This window comes from Ascidia mentula, chromosome 6, assembly GCF_947561715.1.
Source record: "Ascidia mentula chromosome 6, kaAscMent1.1, whole genome shotgun sequence".
Classification (NCBI taxonomy): Eukaryota; Metazoa; Chordata; class Ascidiacea; order Phlebobranchia; family Ascidiidae; genus Ascidia; species Ascidia mentula.
Genome location: NC_138571.1, coordinates 14,347,679 through 14,370,591, shown reverse-complemented (window position 1 = coordinate 14,370,591; position 22,913 = coordinate 14,347,679). Strand labels below are relative to the sequence as shown.

Genomic DNA, 22,913 nt, shown 5'->3' with positions numbered 1-22,913 from the left:
GCAGTGTGGCAATGAAAGCATTAGGCAAAAAAGAATAATAGGTTGGACGATGTTTTATTTGACAAGATAAAACAAACCTTCAATCCACTGTAAAAATTCCAACATACTGTAATGCGCTTAAACTTATCGTCTTTTTTGACAAAATAACTTGTTATCGGTGGTATGATTAGGTTGAAAATAAAAGTTGAATGAAATATTTCGTTTTTTTTTGCTGCCTGATAATGAAATGTGAGGCTAAGTCAATGCATCAAGGGACCTTTGTATTTTACTTCGTAACAGTGCAGTGTTGCCATCGTGTGGCGGGAAAACGTCCATGGGGAACTACCGTTTAAATGATTAAAAGGCCTGTTTTCCTTCACGCTGAGGATTCTTAACATCTTAAACAACACGAGTCTTTTGTAAACCGCGACTAATTTGTGTTTGTCCGTTCGTACGTCTACCAGTGATTCCGATATTCAAAGTTTTACCTCGTACGGGATGAAACATTTTTAGACTTAGGAATCTGCTACCACAAGGTTAAACTGAGTGGCAATCGTCGAGACATTTATATCACATCGAAGATGAACTTAAATTTATTCTACGTGGCTACGTTAAATGCGTCTCTTGTCGTCGATTGAAAAACAACACAATGGTGTATCTCAGAAGAAGACAACTAAGCATACATATGTTTAATTTGTTCGTTACGTGGACACTTTAATTTTTTATAATTTGTTTTTCAGTGATAGCTTGGTGAGACTTTGGTATTGTGAGCATTCCAATGTGTCCAAAAAATCTTTAAAATGATTTACAATTAAGTAACTTATGCTCCTTAACAACAGCTCAGTTGCTGTTCCTTTTTAAGCAGTCCAATAGGAAATACTAAATAACATTCAACAAATCCGTTTCCGTGGAATAGGTTAAGCTATAGGCTGATTACTGCTGAATCTACAAGGCCATTAGGAGCAGCACAGCATGCCAACCCGGCATGCCACTGCCCTTGTGACGTCACATAGGCGCATTATGACGCAGCATAGCTCGCGCGTTGCCGGGCGCCCCCGGGGACGCGGTGCGGACACAGATGCTCCATGCCCTGCACACACGCCATCAATCACACACTTTTTTTCCTTCGACGTCAACTTATTCCTGGCGGTCCCCCAGGATTCGGCAACAGGCGGCGTTGCGTTAAACCACCAATCACATGCGAGCCGGTCATGTCACATCGCTTTATGGTCATGGAAACTTAGCGACGTTTTTCTTCAGTCCCCCGTGTGCCGGTATAAAGGGGACAGCGACGAAGCTTTGGGTCATAGGTATTCACATACCTAATCTTTACCTGGTAAGGAAAATGCTTTTGCGTTTGGAGGTTTTATGAGTGTTATGGTTGTCGTAATTAATAGTGTTAATTGCGGTCAGACATTTAATTAATAATATGTTGCATGTCTTCTGTTTGTATAAGGGTCAGGTGTTGTACAATAGGTTGCAATGTGATGCAGTTGTCTACATTACAGTTAGACACACATTTAAGAATATATAAGTGGTTTCATATCATGAATATTTTTACCATGCTTTGAAACAAGGCGGTAGTTTATTAATGACTATTTTTATCTAAAAAAACAAAATTATCTCTTCCAGACTTTCCTTTCTGACGTCACAAACACATCTGTTTCACCATGGTTCCGCGGCCCTCCAACAAGGAGACCTCCAAAGGTGGGTTGACCTCCAAAGAATCTGTTCGGACATGCGCACTTCCGACGTCGATCCAACCTGCAAGAAAGACAAATTATATTGATTTACCTTCTTGCCTAAAAACTCATGCTAGTTCGAAATACAGGCATTCTTCTAGTTGAATAACAGAGTTCGTGGACCTTGGGATAACTCTATGATAACCCTTGCCCCTAATATTTGTTATTTCGGCTGATACCTTCAAAGACCAATGACATTTCTACCGAAATATTTTCACAAACAGTCGTTGTCTGAATCTTAAAAATGTTTTCAACTCAACCCGACTTGAACTTTTACACTTGTAGGAGAATGCGGACCTGGGGATGACCCCATGCCATTCCTTGCCCCCACCGAGAAGGAACTGATCGCATTCGCCGCTCAGAAATACGATGGCAAAAAGAGTGTATGGGTTCCGCATAAGAAGGAAGGTTACATCAAGGCTGAGGTCTTGGACAGCAGCGGTGGCAAAGTAACTGTGAAAACAGCTAAGAACGAGGTAAGTTTTTCTAGCAGTATAAATGTTTTTGAGTATTTATAGGCAGAAATATCTTGAAAGAGGAATTGTTTCTGTAACGGAGCAGCAAGCTTACAATTCTATCATGGAGTTAATTTTGTCACTGTAATTTACGAACAGTGTAACAAGAAGTAGTGCGTTTCAGCAGTTTACATTCGTTTGAACAAAACATATATTACTTTTATAGATATTAAAACTTAAATTCAGCGTTTAATCTAAAGCAACCTTTATTTGAAGACATACATGTTGTTCCTTTGCGAATTAAAACTTCCATTCTGCTCAATGCCCCATTTTAATCGTTTTGGGCTAAAATGTTGCAAACTTTTTTCATCACTTGTGACGTCACTACGTTTTACGTCATCAGACCATCACGGTGAAGGAGGATGACGTACAGCTGATGAACCCTCCCAAGTTTGAGCAGGCTTCTGACATGGCCAACATGACTCATCTTAACGAAGCCTCCGTGCTTTACAATCTTAGATCCCGCTATGCCAGCATGAGGATTTACGTAAGTAAACGTTTTTGAAGAAACTCAAAACTTCCATTTGGCAGGGAAACTATTTAATAGGATTGACATTTTGTTCGTTATTTCTCCAACCTTTCTTAGGATACTGCCTACCAGTTGAATATAAAAAACGTGTTACTGGTCTTTTTTAAGATATATTGTGATTGATGCTACAACAAAGGTGACACTAAAAACGGAAAAAAAAACTTGCCCTTGCCTTTCTGGTCCAACCAAGAATGATTTACAACATGTCTGATTTAACAACAGTCACAATAACAATACACATTGTCAAAATAACAATACACATTGTCACAATAACAATACACATTGTCACAATAACAATACACATTGCCACAATAACAATATACATTGTCAATTTATCACAAACCAAGATTCACAAAACTGTTTCCGAATTTTCAAATTTAGCCATTTTTCATCATCTTTTTCAACAAATTTCCAATCAAACTATTTTCTTTGCAGACCTACTCTGGACTCTTCTGCGTCTGTGTGAACCCCTACAAGTGGCTCCCAGTGTACGGAGCCAAGGTGGTCGTGATGTTCCGCGGCAAGAAGAGGGCAGAAATGCCGCCCCATCTCTTTTCAGTGGCTGACAACGCTTACCACGACATGCTCATGGATCGAGAGAACCAGTCCATCTTGATCACGTGAGTGGGCTCGACCAATCACGTCGTACGACCGGTTATACATTGCTGCAACTCCTTTTAGTTACTGAAAGTTTGTGTTTTAGGTGTTTGTCCGAAAACTCCGTGGTAATAACAAGTACCTTGAAATATTTAATACTGTTATAAACAGACGTGTATTAGCAAAAAGGGCTAACTTGTCACCATTTTTTACTTGTCAACTTTTGACCTATTCTTGACGTTTAGGTTATGCTCGACCTTTAAAGATTTATGTGGACCATGTAACAATCAATCGTGCTTTAAAGTATCTTTTTAGTATTTTTCACCACACCGCATTTTAAACCGGTAATTTCTATTGCGCCATAAACGACGTTTGTCTTATAACACCACGAGAAACACTTTGCGGTTTTCTTACCACACCGGGATTCGAACCCGCGACATCTTGACTTGGATGTTGCCAATCGTTCATCCAAAACACTTGACGTTTTTTGCCTGACCCTGCTTAAACTGTCTCTTTATCAACACCTAGCGGAGAGTCTGGTGCTGGCAAGACTGAGAACACCAAGAAGGTAATTCAGTACTTTGCCAACATTGCCGCCAGCTCAGCCCAGAAAGCCGATGGCGAGAAGAAATCGAACTTAGAAGATCAAATCGTGCAAACCAACCCGGTGCTCGAGGCTTGGGGTAACGCCAAGACCATCAGGAACAACAACTCGTCTCGCTTTGTAAGTTTGTCACGTCCGGTGCATTTAGCCTGACAGTTCTAAATTTACTCAAATATTCTTGCAAAAAGGATTCCTGTATAGTCATTTTGGCATTTTCTCTACTTTATACACTGTGTTAACAAAGCTATAGCTATAACGAGGCACTCCTTAGAGCAAATATGTTCAACGAGGAAAGGAAACCCCAAATTTTTTACCAATATTGTTGTTTATTCGCCCACAAAATACCACCCCATATACAATAAAATATACGTAATGTTCGATTCATGAAATCACGTTTCTCAATTCTTTGGTTCAGGGTAAGTTCATTCGAATCCATTTCGGAACAAGTGGCAAACTCTCCGGAGGCGACATCGAGTCGTATCTTCTTGAGAAGAGCAGAGTCATCTTCCAACTTGCAGCTGAGAGGAGTTACCACATCTTCTATCAGGTTGCCATAGGGAGAGAGTCGTTTGAAATATCTTGGTGGACCAAAATTAAACGTCATTCATTGTTCCTAAGATAATGTCATGTGAGAGAGCCGATCTGATCGAGCAATTGTGCATCACCACCAACCCGAAGGATTATCGCTGGGTCAGCCAAGGGGTCCTTAAAGTCGACAACATGGATGACAAGCAGGAATTCGATTATACCGACGTACGATAAGTGGAATATATTTCTCTGGCTATTACTCCGAACCCTTTTTTTTTACAAAAGGGTTGTCAAGTTTTTGTTCGCTACATTGGTGTGTTTTTTTCTGGCATATAACTATCTCCTGGTGTAACGCCCCCGAATCGCCAAATAGTGCGTCACAATGAGTTTTGGGTCGTCAACTCTTCATTTAATCATATTGAACCCCTTCCAAACAATGCTACCTACTTCTAACAAGTAAAAAAATGAATTAGTAAATTGTTTCTGTGACAATTGTTATCATTTTCCACTGCACGACCACGTACGACCAATTAATTACAGTGGATTAAGAAACTCACACAAACGTCTTCGTGGAAACTAACCCTACCAACAACTACTTTAAATATGTTTGTCTTTAATATTTCTTTGTCTGACCGACAGGAGGCCTTCGATGTGCTCGGATTTTCCGTAGAGGAGAAAACGAACGCCTACAGACTGACGTGCGGTGTAATGGTATTCGGTTGCATGACTTACAAACAAAAACCCAGAGATGAACAAGCTGAGGTTGACAGTGTTGAGAGTAAGCGAGCATCAAATTTCCACTTTGTCGTGTTGGTACACAGTGCTGTAGTGGTTATAAAACCATCGATTTTTTATATGTGACTACAGCCTATTAAAAATGACCGTATGTAATATTGTCACCAAGCTTTTATCGTAATTGTGGTTATAACTATCCTCACATTAAAAACCGTTTTGTACGAAATATGTTTTCAAGGCACAGTTAAATAAAATTTCTTCTACAGTTTCTGACAAGTGCTCTCATCTGTTCGGTATCAACTCCAACGATCTTTGCAAGTCTGTCACCCGTCCCAGGGTCAAGGTTGGGACTGAGATGGTACAAAAGGGACAGAATGTCGACCAGGTATTTAACAGATGCTAGAATCCCGCTGTTAGCACTCCACCGGCCTGTGGGCCAAGTCTAGCGGGTTCGGTAATTCAACTGATCCGCTATGGGGGACGGAATAATTTTGCAATGCTTAAGAACGCCACAATTTAATGTAATTTTAGTACACGTTTTTTTGCTTTCCGGTTGCAGCTTTTGAACATTATTATGTTAAAAGTAGGTTGGTTAATTAGGGTGTGAACACTCTTTATTCACTTTATACTCGCATATACCTTTGGCCTAACTGCTTAATGTTTGTTAATTTCTTGCCCGCATGTCGGAAAGTTCATCCAACCCTGGTTTAAGTAAACGAAATATAAAGGGAAAAAGTTTACATTTTACATCTACTCATTTCAGTGCAGAAACTCAACCGGAGCTCTCGGCAAGGCAGTTTACAACAACCTCTTCCGATGGATTGTGTACAGGCTGAACATTACATTGGACACTAAGTTGCCGAGAAACTACTATGTCGGTGTATTGGATATTGCTGGCTTCGAGATTTTCGAGGTAAGTTCATCATTTGAAAGCTGTCAAAACCCGATTTGACCTTCCGATGTATCATGGGTTCACCATACTTTGCAATAATTGCGTTGTTGTTTGTAAGTTTAACAACGAAGGCACTGGCTGCCAGGAAGATATTCTGTTGTAGTTGGGTTAAGTCTGCAAACTATACTATAAATGCAATGTAACAAATAAAATCAACTTTTGGTGCCCGTTTGGTAGCTGTTTTAGTTTAACTTTTCACTTGTTTTCAGTATGACGTATCACTTTCGAAAGAAGAAAAAAAAACATTGTATATTTTTTTAATGGCGTCACTGTTTAGATTTGTGCCTTACTGAAGTTATTAGCACATTTTTAAATATCTTATGACAATATTTGCGTCAAAATATTGGTCTCGAACAACAAAGCTTGTCTGCAGTTCAACACATTCGAACAACTCTGCATCAACTTCACCAACGAGAAACTCCAACAATTCTTCAACCATCACATGTTCGTCCTCGAGCAAGAAGAATACAAAAAGGAGGGAATTGAATGGACTTTCATCGATTTCGGAATGGATCTTCAGGACTGCATTGAGCTTCTTGAAAAGGTACAGCGCCATATTCACAGAATAAACTGTTGACGGGGATTTAAATGCAGCCCTCTACGTTTACATAAATTTTCAATATTTTGTTAATAGTGTGGTATTTCAAATTTTGATGAGTTTATTATTGTAGCTCAAAAAGTACTCAAGCTCCCAATTCCTTGCAGCAATTATGTAATATAATTTACCCCATATACAGTAGAATAAATTTTGCCAATTCTACTAACTAAATTTTGCCACGAAAAGTATGGGATAGTTAAAAATATACATTTCCTACCTGATATAAATATCATAAATAAATAACAACTATGGTTGAACGTCATCAGCCAATGGGAATCTTCTCAATCCTGGAGGAAGAGTCGATTGTTCCCAAAGCAACAGACGAGACTTTCAAGAACAAGTTGTACGAACAACACGACAAGAAGTCCAATGCCTTCGTCAAGCCCAAGGTCTCAGGAAAGAAATCCGGAAATGCTCATTTCTCTGTTCGCCATTACGCTGGTATTGTAAGTACATTTTGTTATTTGACCTTCTTTGATTCCCCGTGAGAAAAACACCATCACATAAGTGCCTGACTCGATAACTTCTAATTTTTATTGGTGTCTACGCCAATACCTAATATTCCCTTAAATAATGTTGTGATCGTCTAAGCAAAAACAAAATTATTTGATTGATTTTGAACTGGAAACAACTCAATTGTGGTAAACGCGTGTTTTGTTTTATAAATGGTTCAATCGCGAAACAACATATTGTTTTGTTGAAATAACGACGGAGGAAGACTTCAAGTTGATATGGTTCGCCCTTAGCGTTATGTTTTGGTACTTGTTTGATTAACACGCCTGTCTATCGTATTGAAAAAAAAACGTCATACGGAACCAAGCCTGAAACAGCCACATTTAGTAGTTAAACAAAAGCACAAGTAAGGACGTAAGTAAATAGGTCAATAAAACATATGATGCTACTTTTTTTTTATTTAGGTGGACTACAACGTGGACGGGTGGCTCAACAAGAACAAGGACCCGCTTAATGAAAGCGTTTTGCAACTGTTTAGAAAGTCTAGCAACAAGCTTATGCAGGGCCTGTTTCCAGAACCCAAAGAAGATGGTAAGGACACGAAATAGCTTGTTTTTTACATTGTATACAACCACCACCTCGATTTGTGTTCATCCAAACTAAACTCAAAGTTCGCAAACTATACAATTCACGAACACGTGACAGTTGCCCAGCAACCGCGCCAGCGCGACAACTGCAGTTAATTTACTCACGCCCGGTCGCTGCAGCTGCCGCGGCACCATCACATTCGCTCTCCATGTTTGGACGCATTCCCGACTGCGCCGCTGCCGGCATGTGACGTCAAACGGTTATATGTGTAATGACGTAATAACCACGTGGTGCATATGGAGATGTACCGCTAGTGATCGAATGCTGTTGTTGTGTCGTTGCCAAAGTCATAAGCTTTGTATTGGCTGTTGATGGTCAAGTTATATTATCATTCTATGAGTTGGAGAGAACTCGATGAAAAAACAGAGGCAATATAGTACTAGAATGCTATTTTGTTGATTTGGTTCCATAACATGGACCATTCACTTTCAAGTTTAAAATACACATTAAACTTTTCAGTACAACAATCCATTTGCTTGTTCGTTTCTGAAAAAAACACACCTATATTCCTCACTAAATTGTTGACACTTAATTTTTAGGTGGCGGCGGCAAGAAGAAGAAGAAGAAGGGTGGAAGTTTCCAGACCGTCTCTGCTCTTTACAGGGTAAGCTGGTAATTCAAACCAATCAACTAAGTTTTAAACGTCGGTTGTCATCTTAGACCGAAAGCCAGACTTTTACCCCTTAACGGTAGTAAATTCCGTGCTTACTACCATATTCCTAGAACTCCAAAAGGTGTAAAAGACGATCAGCGCCAGTATTAGTGCTTACTACCACTCATCATGCTAGTTGTAACGTTAGCTTGAGAATATTGCTTTTAGCAAAAAGGAAGTGCAAACTAGGCTCAGAATTTTTGCTTTTAAGAAGTACGGCTACAAAAAAATGGTATTGGGATTTGTAAACAAGATATATAATAACACACCAGAATTGTGGGTGATATATGTTCATTTAGTCCTAATACCCACAACACTAGTAACGAGTTCTATTGTGTCGATAGGAACAACTTAACAAGCTGATGACCAACTTGAGAAACACGAAACCTCACTTCGTCCGTTGTATTATCCCCAACGAGATGAAACAATCCGGAGCAATGGATGCTCGTGAGTCGATTTCGTACATAAAAACCTGACTAGAGTTTGTTTTAACCAAAAAAACATTAAATATTTAACATGGAGATGCACGTGCTCTTACACAAGTCATTTAAACCTGGGGCCTGAAACCAGGCCTGAAAACAGAAACGAATATTGATCCAGTATTTCACCTTTCCGAGGATTTGGCGAATAATTTGCCCGAGAAGCAGTAGTCTCTCTGAAAAGTGTTGCAAAGTAATTCTTTAACTAAAAATTCGCAGACTTGGTCTTGGCCCAGCTCAAGTGCAACGGTGTATTGGAAGGCATCCGTATTTGCCGCAAGGGATTCCCCAACAGACTCCCTTACCCAGAGTTCAAACAGAGGTGAATAACTTTTTTTTTATCTATAAAGCTTGAAAAAAATGCCACGAAACCATGATATATTGCCTGATAAGTGAAAAAGTACATGTCTGTCTTAATATTCAATAAGTTGCAGACAGTCGTACAGTAGGTGAGACAAAAGTGAAAAAACTGTTCCGGGCAGAGTTACCAGATGAAATCAGTGTAACAGTCACCAGCTTCCCCCGACGAGACCTTATAGTTCGAAACAGTGTGTGCAATATCATCTGCAACTCAATATTGTCGTTTGAAACAAAATTGACCTGACGTTTACTCTTCTGTATGATTTCGTGCATGGGGTTGCTTGGCTTTGGCTTATAGCAAGGGGGCAGTTATCCAATAGGTTTGACGCAATTGCTTCTGAACGATTAATTTGCTTATTTGTCTGTGCAGGTACCAAGTTCTGGCAGCCAAGCTTGTCGCCAAAATGGTTGACAGCAAGAAAGCAACAGAAACTGTAGTCTCTCATGTCGAATTGGACACTGCCCTGTACAAGATCGGCCACACCAAGGTAAAGTATTGCAGTGTTAAAATACATCATGCTCTAAAGAAATTAAGCCGACTCAGCTTATAAGAGTGGTTGAACTTTATTCTGAGATATGCTCAATTACAAAAAAGTTGTTAAAAAGTGTCGGCCTTTGCGTGTAGCCTGTTGGTCTTCAAATGTTTGAAGGAGTGCATTGAAGATGACGTTACGCCAATGGAAACCTTCTCTATCTCTCTACAAGTTAATTCAATTTGCTCAATTCAGTGATTACTCACCGAAAAAAGGTCGAGTTTAAACTTGCGATTTTTTACAAATAAAAACATGTTTTTAGATCTTCTTCAAAGCTGGAGTCCTCGCCGATCTTGAGGACAAGCGTGACGAGATCCTCTCCATCATCGTCACCAAGATGCAATCAAGAGTTAGAGGAAAACTGATGAGGATCGAATTCAGGAAGATGCTGGAACGCCAGTACGTCAGCTCAACAAACAACATTACTTGTTTCGTCACTAATACTCTTTGTTACGTCACAGACGTGCGGCTCGCGCCATTCAACGCAACATCCGCAAATTCTTGCAGTTCCGCGATTGGCAGTGGTGGAAGCTTTACACCAAGGTATGTCACGTCATCTATTGCGATTCACGTAGCCGTGACGTCATCAACGCTCTGATTTTACGTAAAATGGTTTAAAACAGACACAAAGTGTATACATATGGAAAAAATCAGAAATTATTGGTGATGTAATGATGTTTTGCGTCATCAACGCGGTTTCAATGCGGAACGTGCATTACAGTTTAACTGACTATGATTGACGTCATCAGGTGAAGCCCCTCCTCAATGTGGTGCGAGTGGAGGATGAGCTGAAGGCGAAGGATGACGAGATTGCCGAATTGAAGGACAAGTTTGCCAAGGAGGAGATCTTGAGGAAGGAGTACGAAGAGAAATGCGTCCACCTCCTCTCAGAGAAGAACGATCTCACTCTCCAACTCCAGGCTGTGAGTTTTGTTGCTTTTAAGTGCAAGGCGTTCATGGGAACTTTTGAACTTTGGGGGAGTGATTTTTACTTCATATCTGTCTTAGCTTGGCTGTAGGTTTATCAGCAATACTCCAGAAATACAGCTGCAATGGAAAAATTAGCATTAGATGTTAAACAACAAGCCACTATGTTCAATGCAAACAAAATAGCCAATGCAATAGTTGTGAATTTCATGAAACAGACGTTTCGATTGTTGTGCTACAATCATTTTCAGTGTTGCACTTTGCACTATTTAACTTGCAAAGGTATTGCAGAATATACCGACACGCACGCGCTGCAAACATAACGTTTTCGTCAAAATCCTATACCAAGGGGGTGTAAAACGATCGTACAATGAAGTTTCTCTGAAGCCACACAATGCAAGCAAAGCGTGCGTTACGTCACTCCCCATTCTTGGGGAATGATTGACAACTTTTGCAAAGTAGACGAAGTCAACTTTAAGCACAGGTGGTGACGGTGGAAGTGGGATTCGCCGTCTGCAAAGCAAATAGAGGTAGCATTCTAGTGTTTGTATTACAACTCTCAGATAGAATAACTCACCTCTCTTCAAACGACACACGCTCTTCGGTAAATGACAGCCATCCAAGGTCATCAATTTAATCTTTGTGACGATTTGGTGACAAAAGGCAATTATGAGAACCAAGTTATGTATACTGAGTCTCAAGTGTTAACTTCATTTGCTTGTTCTACGCCGTTTGCCCGTAGAAGGGCCACTGACGAATCCACGAGTACAAACCATTGACCTTTTCTCCCAATTTCGTAAATCAATCTTCACATGTATATTTGAGCGACGTTAACACGCTTCCTCCTCCAAAACTCTTTTGTCTCGCCACCTTTACGAAACTCAAGCGATTTAAACTGCGCGTTCTTTCCTTTCCCATTTGTCCGATAATCCATCATCAGCACAGCGATATGTGATTCTGTTCTGACTTGAACTGCTTTATGGAGCATTTAACATTGAAATATTTTGCGCAAGGGAAAACGAGGATTCCTTACGTTGGTTGATTAAAGAGTATAAAATATTTTCAATCCTGAAAACGATTTCAGACAATACACTGAAGTTTGCTCACAAACTTCGAAAGAAAATATAGGGACCAAGCGGGCCTGAACTAATGTTTTGTGTCAGCTCGTAATACCAGTTTGCACTGCATACAAACACAGTTCAAATATTTACGAGTGCAACGCAACAACGCGGAATCATTTCTTTCAAATACCGGCTTTACCAAGACTGACCACAGCGACGAACACATGAAAGGGTCCGAAACAAAAGTAATGCGACGATATTTTCACCTGTCAAGCCGTAAAACGATTTTATTTGCTTTTCCAACGTTCGGGTCAGACAGCCCGACGTACCTTACAACATAGTTAAGCTAATATTTGATAATATTGTTTGAGCTTTCGGCCTATAGGGGAGGTGTCGTTCTCCGAGTCGAGTCGTATCTTTGGAAAGGCTGTATGTTTGCTGAACCTGAGAACTATAGTTTGTTCGTCGTATGTTCGCGTCAGAAAGTAGCGAAGATCCACTACAAGCGTTTAGATAGCAGCCTTCATACTTACGCAGAAATTGTACAGCAATGTCAGATATCGTTGTAGTGAGTTCCCCAACCAGACGGCGTGCCAGAAACCGTAGCATTATTAACCCCGACGACGTACAACAATCATACCAAGTACAAAACAGCACCCATGAGGTCATCACAGTGACGTCAAACGAAGTTGAAGTGACGACGACTCGAAGGAGTCGTGCCTCGCGTGACCAGAAAAGACTGTCCGCCAATACGTCATCACCGGCGGACAGCTCACGTCACAGCACAGACATCGAGTCTACCTATGACGTCACCCACAGCTCGTTTTATCAGTCAGAGAAAAGCTTACGAAGGATTGAAGTTGGCGGAAGTCACGACGCCGCTGATGACGCAGTGCCAACGCGCAGGTGTTCGCTCATGAACAGCCAACGTAGCGGAAAGCTTCTGGAACTACGTGATCGCTACACAAGCGAAGATGCGGAGAGTTTGACGTTTGAAGGAGAGCAGGTAGAACTGAAAAGCGAATATTCGGAACCACAGTCCCTCGAAGACGATAATTATGACGTCACAAACAACGGTGCAGCTGATGCCGTGACGTCATGGCTTATGAATGACTGTAAATCTGTATCAAGCCACGATGAAAGTTACTCAGAAAAATCTTGTAGTGTTAGCGGGAAATCGGAGCAGTCGAGTAGGCAAGGGTCGAAAGAAGATTCCGATCAGCTTTTGAATGCAGTTACCACCGAGCACGCTGTTGAGGAGCCGATTGTAACAGAGGAGTTTGTCAGCGAGAGTGTTAACTCAAGACTTCCTCCAATGCAGCAGTATCGTTTATGTTTTGAGGTAAATGTGCAAGGGTTGTATAATTCAGTATGTTGACAACCGCTGACAACATGTGTGGTGCGGTTCAGATTACTGATATATTTTGTATGTTGTTTAGGAACAAGACAACCTGGCGGACGCGGAAGAGAGGAACGAACAATTGGTCAAGAATAAGCAGGATCTTGAAAACCAGGTAAACCTTGACAACATGTTTGCGGCTTTGTGTAATTTTTTTGGAATGTCAACCAAGTACATTGTGTCAACGTGTATTTAATTCGTAGCACTTATGCATAAAATCAAAGCACTTGTGTTCCTGCGCCAACAACTACTACGACGATGAAGAATAAACATAAGATAAAAATCGATAAAAACCGCATAAAGGTTATCGAGTCAGGCGCCTGCAAACAAAGATACTTGCAGGATTACAACCCAAGATTCAATCTAACTCAACAAAAAGTATCATCGCATAAAAACATAAGTCTTAAGCGTCATAATACCCTATTGTTTCATCGTCATAGGTGGCCGATCTCTCGGAACGCTTGGAGGAGGAAGAGGCAAACAATGAGCAACTTTCCGCCGCCAAGAAGAAGTTGGATCGCCAGGTGCAGGATCTCACTCATGACATTGAGGAGGCGGAAAGTAACATCAATCGATTGGACAAAGATAAGCAGGTGGGTGATTCTCTGAACTGATGTCTGCGTTAAGCAGGTGGGCAATTCTCTAAACTGAACGTTTTTCCTTCTAAAATACGATTGATAAACTTAAGATTGTTGTGTTTTTTGATTACACAAAGTTACGTAAATATGCTGACGCGATTGGCGTTGGTAATTGTTTGACAAAGTGACCTCTTTTAAAGACGTATTTCACTTTGATGTATCTCTGAGCGCATACATTCGATTACGAGATCTTTTACATCTGTCTGCTTTAAAACACCAATTTCAACAAACAGAAACCTTATGTTTCCGCAAATATTTCTCATTGCTGTTCAGAACCTTGAGCTGAAGCTTCGCGGTCTTTCGGTTGACTTGGAGCAACGAGATGAGTCGATTTCCCGCCTCAACAAGGAGAAGAAGCAGCTGGATCAGGTCAACCAGCAAACTCTCGAGGACCTCCAGGCTATGGAGGACAAGGCCAACCACCTCAGCAAGATCAAGACCAAGCTGGAGCAACAGATTGAAGACGTGGGTTGTTTGTTAAATAGATTGGAGGATATTAAAGGTTTTTAAATTGTCACTGTCGTTTTGGGTCTTTTATGGAACAGACGATTAATGTATAAATTTTTGTAAATGTTATATTTCAAACTATGCCTATCTTTGAACACAGTTATGTTTCATGCAAGTGGCTGATCCAACTAGGCTGCAATGTCTATCTTTAGTTTGTGAGCATAGCACCCCCATCATATTCTGGAATTCTATTTAAAACTTGACGAAATAAATGTAAGCATTTGATTCGTTTCGTAAAGGTTGAGGATAGCTTGGAACAAGAAAGGAAGCACAAGAACGACCTTGAAAAATCGAAGAGGAAGCTTGAAAATGACCTTCGCAACGCCAATGACACCATCACTGACCTTGAGAAGGACAAGTCCTCCTTGGAAGACCTTCTTCGCAAGTATGTCTGACTGTGAGGCCAGAATAAAAGTGATGGCGAGATTCACCAGCCATTTAGTCACTCTTATTCAAACCGCTCTCGAATTTCCCCAAACCGTGGTTCAAACGTTTCATTAGAATGGGGAAGTTAGATATTTGCTTATCCTGATACTCGTTCTGTTTGCAGGAAAGACTTCGAAATCAATCAGCTGAACGGCAGAGTTGAGGACGAGCAAAACCAGTGCACTCAACTCACCCGCAAAGTCAAGGAACTACAGGTATAGAAATCGTATCGAGAAATAGTGTTTCTGCAGTTGTCACTGAACATGAAAACTTGTACTATTTATTGGGCCAAGACAACTTACCTAACTCGCACAAAAATTGGTGTTGACCATGGCACAAGGTTCGAACCTATAAAACGTATCTAAGTTGTAGTTGTAAGTATTTAGATCTAAAACTATAAACTACAATAGATTACTTGCCTATAATATACACAAAATGCCGTATAAAAAGGATCGTTCTGGTACGTTTCAGAAATACATGTTTTGTTCTGTGGGCACCACGCATAAGACTTTGTATTTTGAATCAAATCGGCAGAATTTAGATCTCTTTTTAAGTAGAAAAAAATTGAAACCCAACGGGCCTTAATGAGTTTCATCTCCACTCCTACAGGCCCGCATCGAAGATTCCGAGAGCGAGCTTGAGATGGAGCGCACTGCCAGGAACAAGGTTGAGAAGAACAGAAATGAACTTGTCCGTGAACTTGACCATCTGAGTGAGCAGCTCGAGGAAGCTGGAGGTGCAACCGCCGCTCAGGTAATTATGATCATTGGAACAAAGTACCCTCATCGCAGTCGCAGCGAATTTCATGCCTTCAGCATTTTCATTATGAAGACCCGTATTTAAATGTTCGTTTTTAATTAACCTAAGCCAGTATTTCCAGCAGACAATGTCCCGGTGGAAACATATAATACAAATACAGAAGCAGAGAAGACGCAACTGATATAAAAATAAAGTGTGTGTCACGCAATGTTTGACATAAGATATTTAGGTCGCGTAAGAAAAAATTATGAGAAACACTGACCTTTTCATCAGTTTTTCTTATTCTTAACATTGGTCGTATTGGGAACATGCGATCAAGAAAAGAGCAACAAACAAACGTACACTCACTGAAAAGCACAGTGAAATTTTCCAGTAAATAAGTTTTGTATTTTATAGATCGAGCTCATCAAACGGCGTGAGTCGGACTACCTGAGACTGCGCCGTGACTACGAAGAGTCGGTGATGCAGAGTGATGCCACCATCAGTCAGATGAAGAAAAAACACCAGGACACCGTGAACGAGCTCGTTGAGCAAGTCGAGAATCTGATCCGCGTAAAGAACAAGGTCGAAAAAGACCGAACCCAACTGCAGATGGAGCTTGACGACGTCAGCACCCAACTGGAGGAGATCAGCAAGATAAAGGTAATTGGTTGTTAAAAATCACGTGGTTCACACAGTGACATATTCGTATTCATCTTGCCAAACTCTGTAAACACCGCCGGCAAATGTTGTGGTAAATGTCGTACATTGGCCAGAGTTAAGTATAATTTGATTCAGCATATTCTGCGTTAAACGTAGGTAAACAAATAGCTCAGCAGGTTTTACAGCAAAAATCCTCTTGCTACAAAACGAGATGGCCTCACTATTTTCTTGGACAAATGAAAATGATTTACGAAGTTGGGAACGCTTAAAAATCCTTCTCTTGTTCTTCCCAAGGCTCGTGCGGAGGCGAGCGTCCGTGTGATGGAGGAACAGGTGACGGACTACAAGATCAGAGTGGAGGAGAACTCTCGCAGCATCACTGAGCTGAACATGGTGAAGACGAAGCTGATGAGTGAGAACACTGACACCGCGCACATGCTGGAGGAAGCTGAGAACAAGGTGGTGTAGGGAAAAAAATGGTTTGACCACTGAATATGGTTGTTGGGTTTTGTGGAAACAATTTTGGGGTGTTCGCGTTCAAACTATCGAGAAATGTTGCGGAATCGAACATCGAGTCGGCGAATACTTCGAATCTTGCGCGACTGCTCAGAACACGAAAACGTGAAAGTGTTTTTTGGGAAATTACAAAATTGAGTCATGTAAAAATTACTAAAACACCTTACGAGATAAGTTTTGACAGCAAAGTTTTTTTGTGTTTCGCATGTATTTGTAAAAATTACTATGTTGACAGGTTAATGGCCTTTCTCGCGCCAAATCCAACATGACGTCGACGATTGAGGATTTCAAACGTCAGCTGGACGAAGAAACTAAGGTAGAAAATCGCTTTACAGTGACGTAAGAGCGAAGTTAATTCAACGATCAACAACTGATTAGCCCAAAGATTGCAATACGTCACCAGAGTCTATAGCATAAAACGTCCAATAAAGTTAAATGTAAACCCGTACTTTCTTGAATGCAGTTGCACTGCATCGTAACTTTGTTTCAATCCAATGTTAAAACTTAAACACCGTTAATGCATTATATGGGTTTGCAATGAAAGCTTCTCCTGGAGAAAAATCAAAGATCACAGACAAATTTGTTTCGCCACAGAGCAAGCAATCTTTGAATCACGCTTTGCAAGCTGCGCGCCATGACCTCGACCTCCTCCGGGAGCAAGTTGAGGAGGAGCAGGAGGGCAAATCCGAATTGCAGAGAGCTCTTTCTCGTGCCAACGCTGAGATCGCAAACTGGAGAACGAAATATGAAACTGATGCCATTCAAAGGATGGAGGAACTGGAAGAAGCCAAGTAAGGACCTTTCCTTTCAAATTTATATCTCTGATAGTTTAACGCACGGTTTTGTATAAATTGTGAAATTTGGGCCTTGACATTTACTATGTTGTAACGATTTTAACTCTCTGTAGCTAAGACAGGGTCTAATGAAATTTAGGCTTAGGCAATTACTATGTTGTGACGAATTATCGTGATTTACAGGAAGAAGCTCGCGATCCGTCTCCAGGAAGCGGAAGAACAAACTGAGAACGCTCTCGCCAAATGCGCGAGTCTCGACAAGACCAAGATCCGTCTTCAGAACGAAGTCGAGGATCTCACGATCGACATCGAGAGGGTGAGACCACAGTGCTGTTGTATCGAATTTAATGAATCCAACTGGCTCTATTGCTTATAACGTACCGATAAACCAAGTTCAAAATTCTCGAATACTTTAATAAGATGTACCAACGCTTTTAAGCAAAGTAAACGTAACTTAGCGAATTAAATGCTTTACAAATTTCCAAATATAGTTAAAGCAACACTTTCATAAGCAAATACTTATTGCAATATCCTTCTTCTGTACTCAGGCCAACGCCACAATCTCGGCGCTCGACAAGAAACAACGCCAGTTCGACAAGGAGATCGCCACGTGGCAGCAGAGAGTCGAAGAGCTCCAAGCCGAGCTTGACTCTTCACAGCGTGAGGCGAGGACTTATTCCACCGAGATTCTCAAACTCAAAGCCTCATACGAAGAGAGCATCGAGCACTTGGAAATTGTCAAGAGGGAGAACAAGAACCTAAGCGGTAAGTTGCGTCATCGTTGCGCAATCATGACGTCATCACACGACGTTTTGGTTTAGTTTGCTATTAAGAAACGTTGGGACTTACTGTTTTGGCTAAAATTGTTTGTGAAGACATATAGTTGAAATAGACGTATGGTTCAGGCGGTGTGAACTTAGTGCATCAGCTTACTCCTGTATTAATAGTCAAGTTGTGGATAAAGTCACCATTAAGTTTACCCCTCGGGTATGCAACAGCAAGTTTGAAACGCGCGTTTCGACCTCGTTGTTGCCAGGAGAATCTCATCAATTATTTTCAAGTCACTGATCGTTTTGTGACTCTCTTGTAGAGGAGATTAACGACCTCACTGACCAGCTGACAACTGGAGGCAAATCACTCCACGAGTTGGACAAAGCCAAGAAGAAGGCTGAGCTTGAATGTGAAGAGTTGAGATCTGCTCTTGAAGAGGCGGAGGGAGCTTTGGAGCTTGAAGAGGTAATTTCTTGGCAACGTTAAGTATCAGGAAATGTTTGAAACGAAGTGATGTTAATTTGAAATGAATGTATGTTAATATGTTGGTGGAGTATATGTTGCAACATTATGTAAGCTGTTGCATGCATTCGTGTTAACTTATACTGGCATGGCACACCATGGGCCAGAAGGACAGATTCTTTGAAATTCAAATATGCCTGGCAGCAACAAATACATGATAACGTTGAATGTATGTTTGATTTTCGTTCTTTATTGTTGGATCACAGAGCCGAGTGCTCCGTCTTCAACTTGAGCTGACTCAAGTCAAGGCCGACATCGACCGCAGGCTCCAAGAGAAAGACGAAGAGTTCGATAGCACCAGGTTGGTCCAAACGCTGTTAACAAGTTAATTTGTGTCGTGGTTTTGAATCTATGACCGTCAGCACGTCTAACATGATATTATAGCATTGATTAGAGAATGATCGTGCGGTAATTGCGACTCATTATTTTTCCGTAAACGCCGTTGAAGCTCCAGTATAAAAATAGAGAAATGTTGACATAAAGCATAGTTCTTCCACTGACAACTTTGATTGGTCTTGGGATCGTGGCACTACAATTCTTGCAAAAAGAACAATATCTTGGATGATTGTGCAATAATCTATGTCAGTCCCAGCAATCACTCTTTTGTAGGAGAAAAATTTACACATTGGAATCTAAATACAGTTTGCGCGGTCTACGCGTTTTTTTTCGTCCTTCTAACTTGCCATTGCCGGTATTGGCATAAACAACTCGTAACAACGTCTCTGGTGCTTCTTCTTCTTCAGGAAGAACTATCAGCGTGCGATCGATTCCATGGAGGCGAGTCTGGAGACTGAGATCAAGAGTAGGAACGACGCCATGAGAGGAAAGAAGAAGGCGGAGGCTGCTCTCAACGACTCTGAACTGGCCCTTGATCACGCTAATCGCAATCTGGCTGAGCAAATGAAACTCGTTAGAAAGCTCCAGGTCACCATCAAGGTGCGGGGTCCTAATTAGTTTTTTTGTGTGAATTAAACAATTGCTTTCTCTTTCCATTTTTTATGCTAAAAACTGATAGTTGATAGGGTAGCACCAAAACACTCCAAACTCTCCCAGGGGCATTTTTTGCAATGCATAGGGGAAATGGTTAATATAGCATAACATTATAATTACTGTTTTTCGTAATCACACGCACACAGTTTCTCGCCCCTTTAAAAGAAGGAGCAGTTCAATTAATTGGAAGTAATTCTTTTACAAAATAGTTTATGACAACCTGTTTCTGAAACTAACAGGAGATCCAAGATCAAATGGATGAGGATCAGCGCATTCACGAAGAGCTCCGGGAGCAGTACAGCATCCAGGAGAGGAAACTCATCATCATCACTTCCGAGCTGGAGGAAACCAGATCCGCCCTGGAGTCCAACGAGCGTGCACGTAAGAAGATAGAAATCAAATAGAAATCAGAATGTATTTTAAGGATCTATATTCTGTCAGCAAGACCCCGTTTGTTTTATTTGTCTTTGTAGCCTTTAATTTATCTTATTTCGTACAAGTTTAATTTGGGCAGGAATTCCTTTTCGATGATTGCAACAAATATAATACATTACAGCCAGGGTTTCAAACCGACATATGCCGCCTCACGGGATCTAATACCAAGCACTTTTGTCACATGAACAAAAAAACAAACTTAGATGCACTTAAATCAGATTTTCAAACCCGTTTTCATAAACCGATCAACCATGCTTCCGTGGAAATTAGTCCTTAAGATTTTGTACTAAATCCTAGCTTCCTTGCTCCATATAACACGGTGACGTATTCACAGGCAAACACGCCGAGTCTGAGCTTATGGAAGTCACTGATCGCATCAACGTTCTCTTGGCTCAAAACTCCGCTCTTTCGAGCGCACGCAGGAAGTTGGAAACCGACAACGATCAACTTCGCGCAGAGCTTGAGGAAGCTTTGGTCGAGTCTAAGAACGCTGACGAGCGCGCCAAGAAGGCCACTGGCGACGTACGTAGCTTTATCAAAGTGTAAATGTGCAAAGCCTGATAAGAACTGATCTCTGGTATAATAGGTGACGGTAACGTATACTGTGAGTTCGTGGCAGTATTGGTAATTGAAAAACCGGTTGTATCGAAAACCAAACATTACAAGGTATAGGGGTATTTATAACGCCTATTGAGTAATCCATATATACATACATATAAGTAAGCTCGAGAATATATGCGGTGGATTAATGATCAATACGTGCGCATTATGGTCTTTACCATTTTAATAAGCGTTAAATTAAGTTTAAAAATTGTGTTTCAGGCGGCAAGAATGTCTGAAGAGCTCAGACAGGAACAACAACACGTCATCTCGCTTGAAAGGATCAAGAAGACTCTGGAAGTTCAAGTTCACGAAATTTCGGTATGGTTGTCGCATTACATTGTTGTTTTATCTTATCTTACTGCTTTAGCGAGCAACGCCTATGGGACTACCATATTAATTAAGACAAACCATTATGTAACGCTGTATGTTAACTGTTTCAAATAAAAAAGAGGTTTAACTTATATTTCTTTCAGTAAATATGTTGTGACTTATGTTTCTTTTACAAAATGCTACAACTTATTTTTCTTTTATTAAAATGTTATAACTGAAAGCCATGTAATGATAAGATAAAATCAAGTTTATATTAACTTGCAATATTTGTGTTGTACAAAAATTAATCAAATAACAATCTAATCATACGCGCGTGAATGCAAGCAATTTTCTTATGCAGATCAAACTGGACGACGCAGAGGCAAATGCACTCAAAGGAGGACGCAGGGCTTTGGCTGTAATGCAGGCTCGTCTCAAGGACGTTGAGAACGAGCTGAACTCTGAACAGCGCCGTCATGCGGAGACTTTGAAGAACTACCGCAAGATGGACAGGCGCCTCAAGGAATTGACCTTCCAGGTAGGAATTCTGTAATTTTTATAATAATTAATACCTTAAAATTATATATATGTGTTCGTATGAAATACATTTTGTGATATGCTTTATAAACATACTGCATTAATTTATCGACAAAACGCTTCCAGGAACCTTTTAGGTGATGGCTTTGTGCTTTTGATTCTTTCAAAATTTCGCTCAATTCAAGGCGTTAAATGCAAATCGAAACATATGTTTAGGCCGACGAGGATCAGAAGAATCAAGTCAGAATGCAAGAGTTGGTTGAGAAGCTTCAACTGAAATTGAAACAATACAAGAAGATGGCTGAGGAAGCCGTAAGTACACGTCACTACTTTGATTATTCAACAAGAACATTTCTAGCCAAGTCTAAATTTAAATTTCCAACCATAAATAATAAAAGCTCGCTGCGAGGCTCCGTTTAAGTGTTTTGGTCATTTTATTGTCGTGGTTTTGTTACACCATTTGGCGTTTTCAGGAGGAACAAGCCAACAACAACTTGACTAAGTACAGGAAGGCGACCCACGAGCTGGAGGAAGCAGAAGAGAGGGCAGATATCAGTGAGTCGGCTCTCAACAAAGTCAGATCCAAGTCTCGTTTCATGGTAAGTTCTTCACATCCAGTATTTGACGTGATAGTGCTTAAATGCAAGGGTTTGGCACGGTAAGTATAGGTTCAACGTGCCGCTTAGTATGCGTTTAAACGATTATTTATCGTTTACGCTAAAATTGCCATCCTATACAAATCGATATCATTATGAAAGTAATATAGGCTACAATGGCCATTGAAAATTTAAACTTTGAAAAACAGAAATATTTTTATTGTTTGGTTTCGGTATTAACGAGCTAACAGTGGCTTACGCCCTCTACCGAGTTTTGCTAACTCCAATTAACCTGTGGCGCTACCAGGCGAGCGGAGGCGCCGGAGGAAGCGGTGGAGGATATTCCTACACCATCTCCAGGAAGGTCGTCACCACCAAGGACTCCACCTCCCACTCTTAAACACTCTTCCTTGCTTCTTTCTTCACCTTTTCATAGTGAGTCTCTTTCCGCTCCAATTCACTTTCATCTTTTTCCATTGCTTTACTGCTAACAGTGAAGGCAAATGGGCTTAATGTTTCTAGCTGGCGAGTGACGCAGTCAAGCAACGTTCTGAATATAAATCGTTATCATCCTGAC

General features: G+C 40.8%; 1 protein-coding gene across 1 annotated transcript; it reads left to right on the top strand.

Annotated features, from left to right (window-relative positions):
• The first annotated feature begins 1,236 nt into the window (after positions 1-1,236).
• Positions 1,237-22,762, top strand: LOC145907482 (uncharacterized). Its single transcript, XM_082994887.1, has 43 exons — positions 1,237-1,315; positions 1,612-1,686; positions 2,007-2,197; positions 2,580-2,723; positions 3,201-3,385; positions 3,891-4,086; positions 4,382-4,513; positions 4,585-4,719; positions 5,134-5,272; positions 5,496-5,614; positions 5,993-6,142; positions 6,555-6,725; positions 7,046-7,225; positions 7,697-7,823; positions 8,420-8,484; positions 8,877-8,979; positions 9,231-9,333; positions 9,742-9,859; positions 10,167-10,303; positions 10,366-10,447; positions 10,654-10,827; positions 13,332-13,406; positions 13,732-13,884; positions 14,203-14,394; positions 14,676-14,821; positions 14,987-15,077; positions 15,472-15,615; positions 16,018-16,263; positions 16,558-16,722; positions 17,015-17,095; positions 17,374-17,570; positions 17,757-17,889; positions 18,122-18,338; positions 18,664-18,809; positions 19,073-19,167; positions 19,610-19,802; positions 20,096-20,237; positions 20,626-20,813; positions 21,114-21,212; positions 21,565-21,741; positions 21,957-22,052; positions 22,214-22,339; positions 22,644-22,762. Exons 2-43 carry the CDS (start codon positions 1,650-1,652, stop codon positions 22,734-22,736), a joined length of 5,883 nt encoding a protein of 1,960 aa, XP_082851013.1. The 5' UTR covers positions 1,237-1,315; positions 1,612-1,649; the 3' UTR covers positions 22,737-22,762.
• Positions 22,763-22,913: the final 151 nt, after the last annotated feature.

Excerpts from the sequence above, each read along its gene's own strand:
- LOC145907482 (XM_082994887.1), top strand. The coding sequence starts at position 1,650 with ATGGTTCCGCGGCCCTCCAACAAGGAGACCTCCAAAG. Across the intron at positions 6,143-6,554 it reads CTGGCTTCGAGATTTTCGAG|TTCAACACATTCGAACAACT; the intron begins GTAAGTTCATCA and ends GCTTGTCTGCAG. Across the intron at positions 10,304-10,365 it reads AGGAAGATGCTGGAACGCCA|ACGTGCGGCTCGCGCCATTC; the intron begins GTACGTCAGCTC and ends GTTACGTCACAG.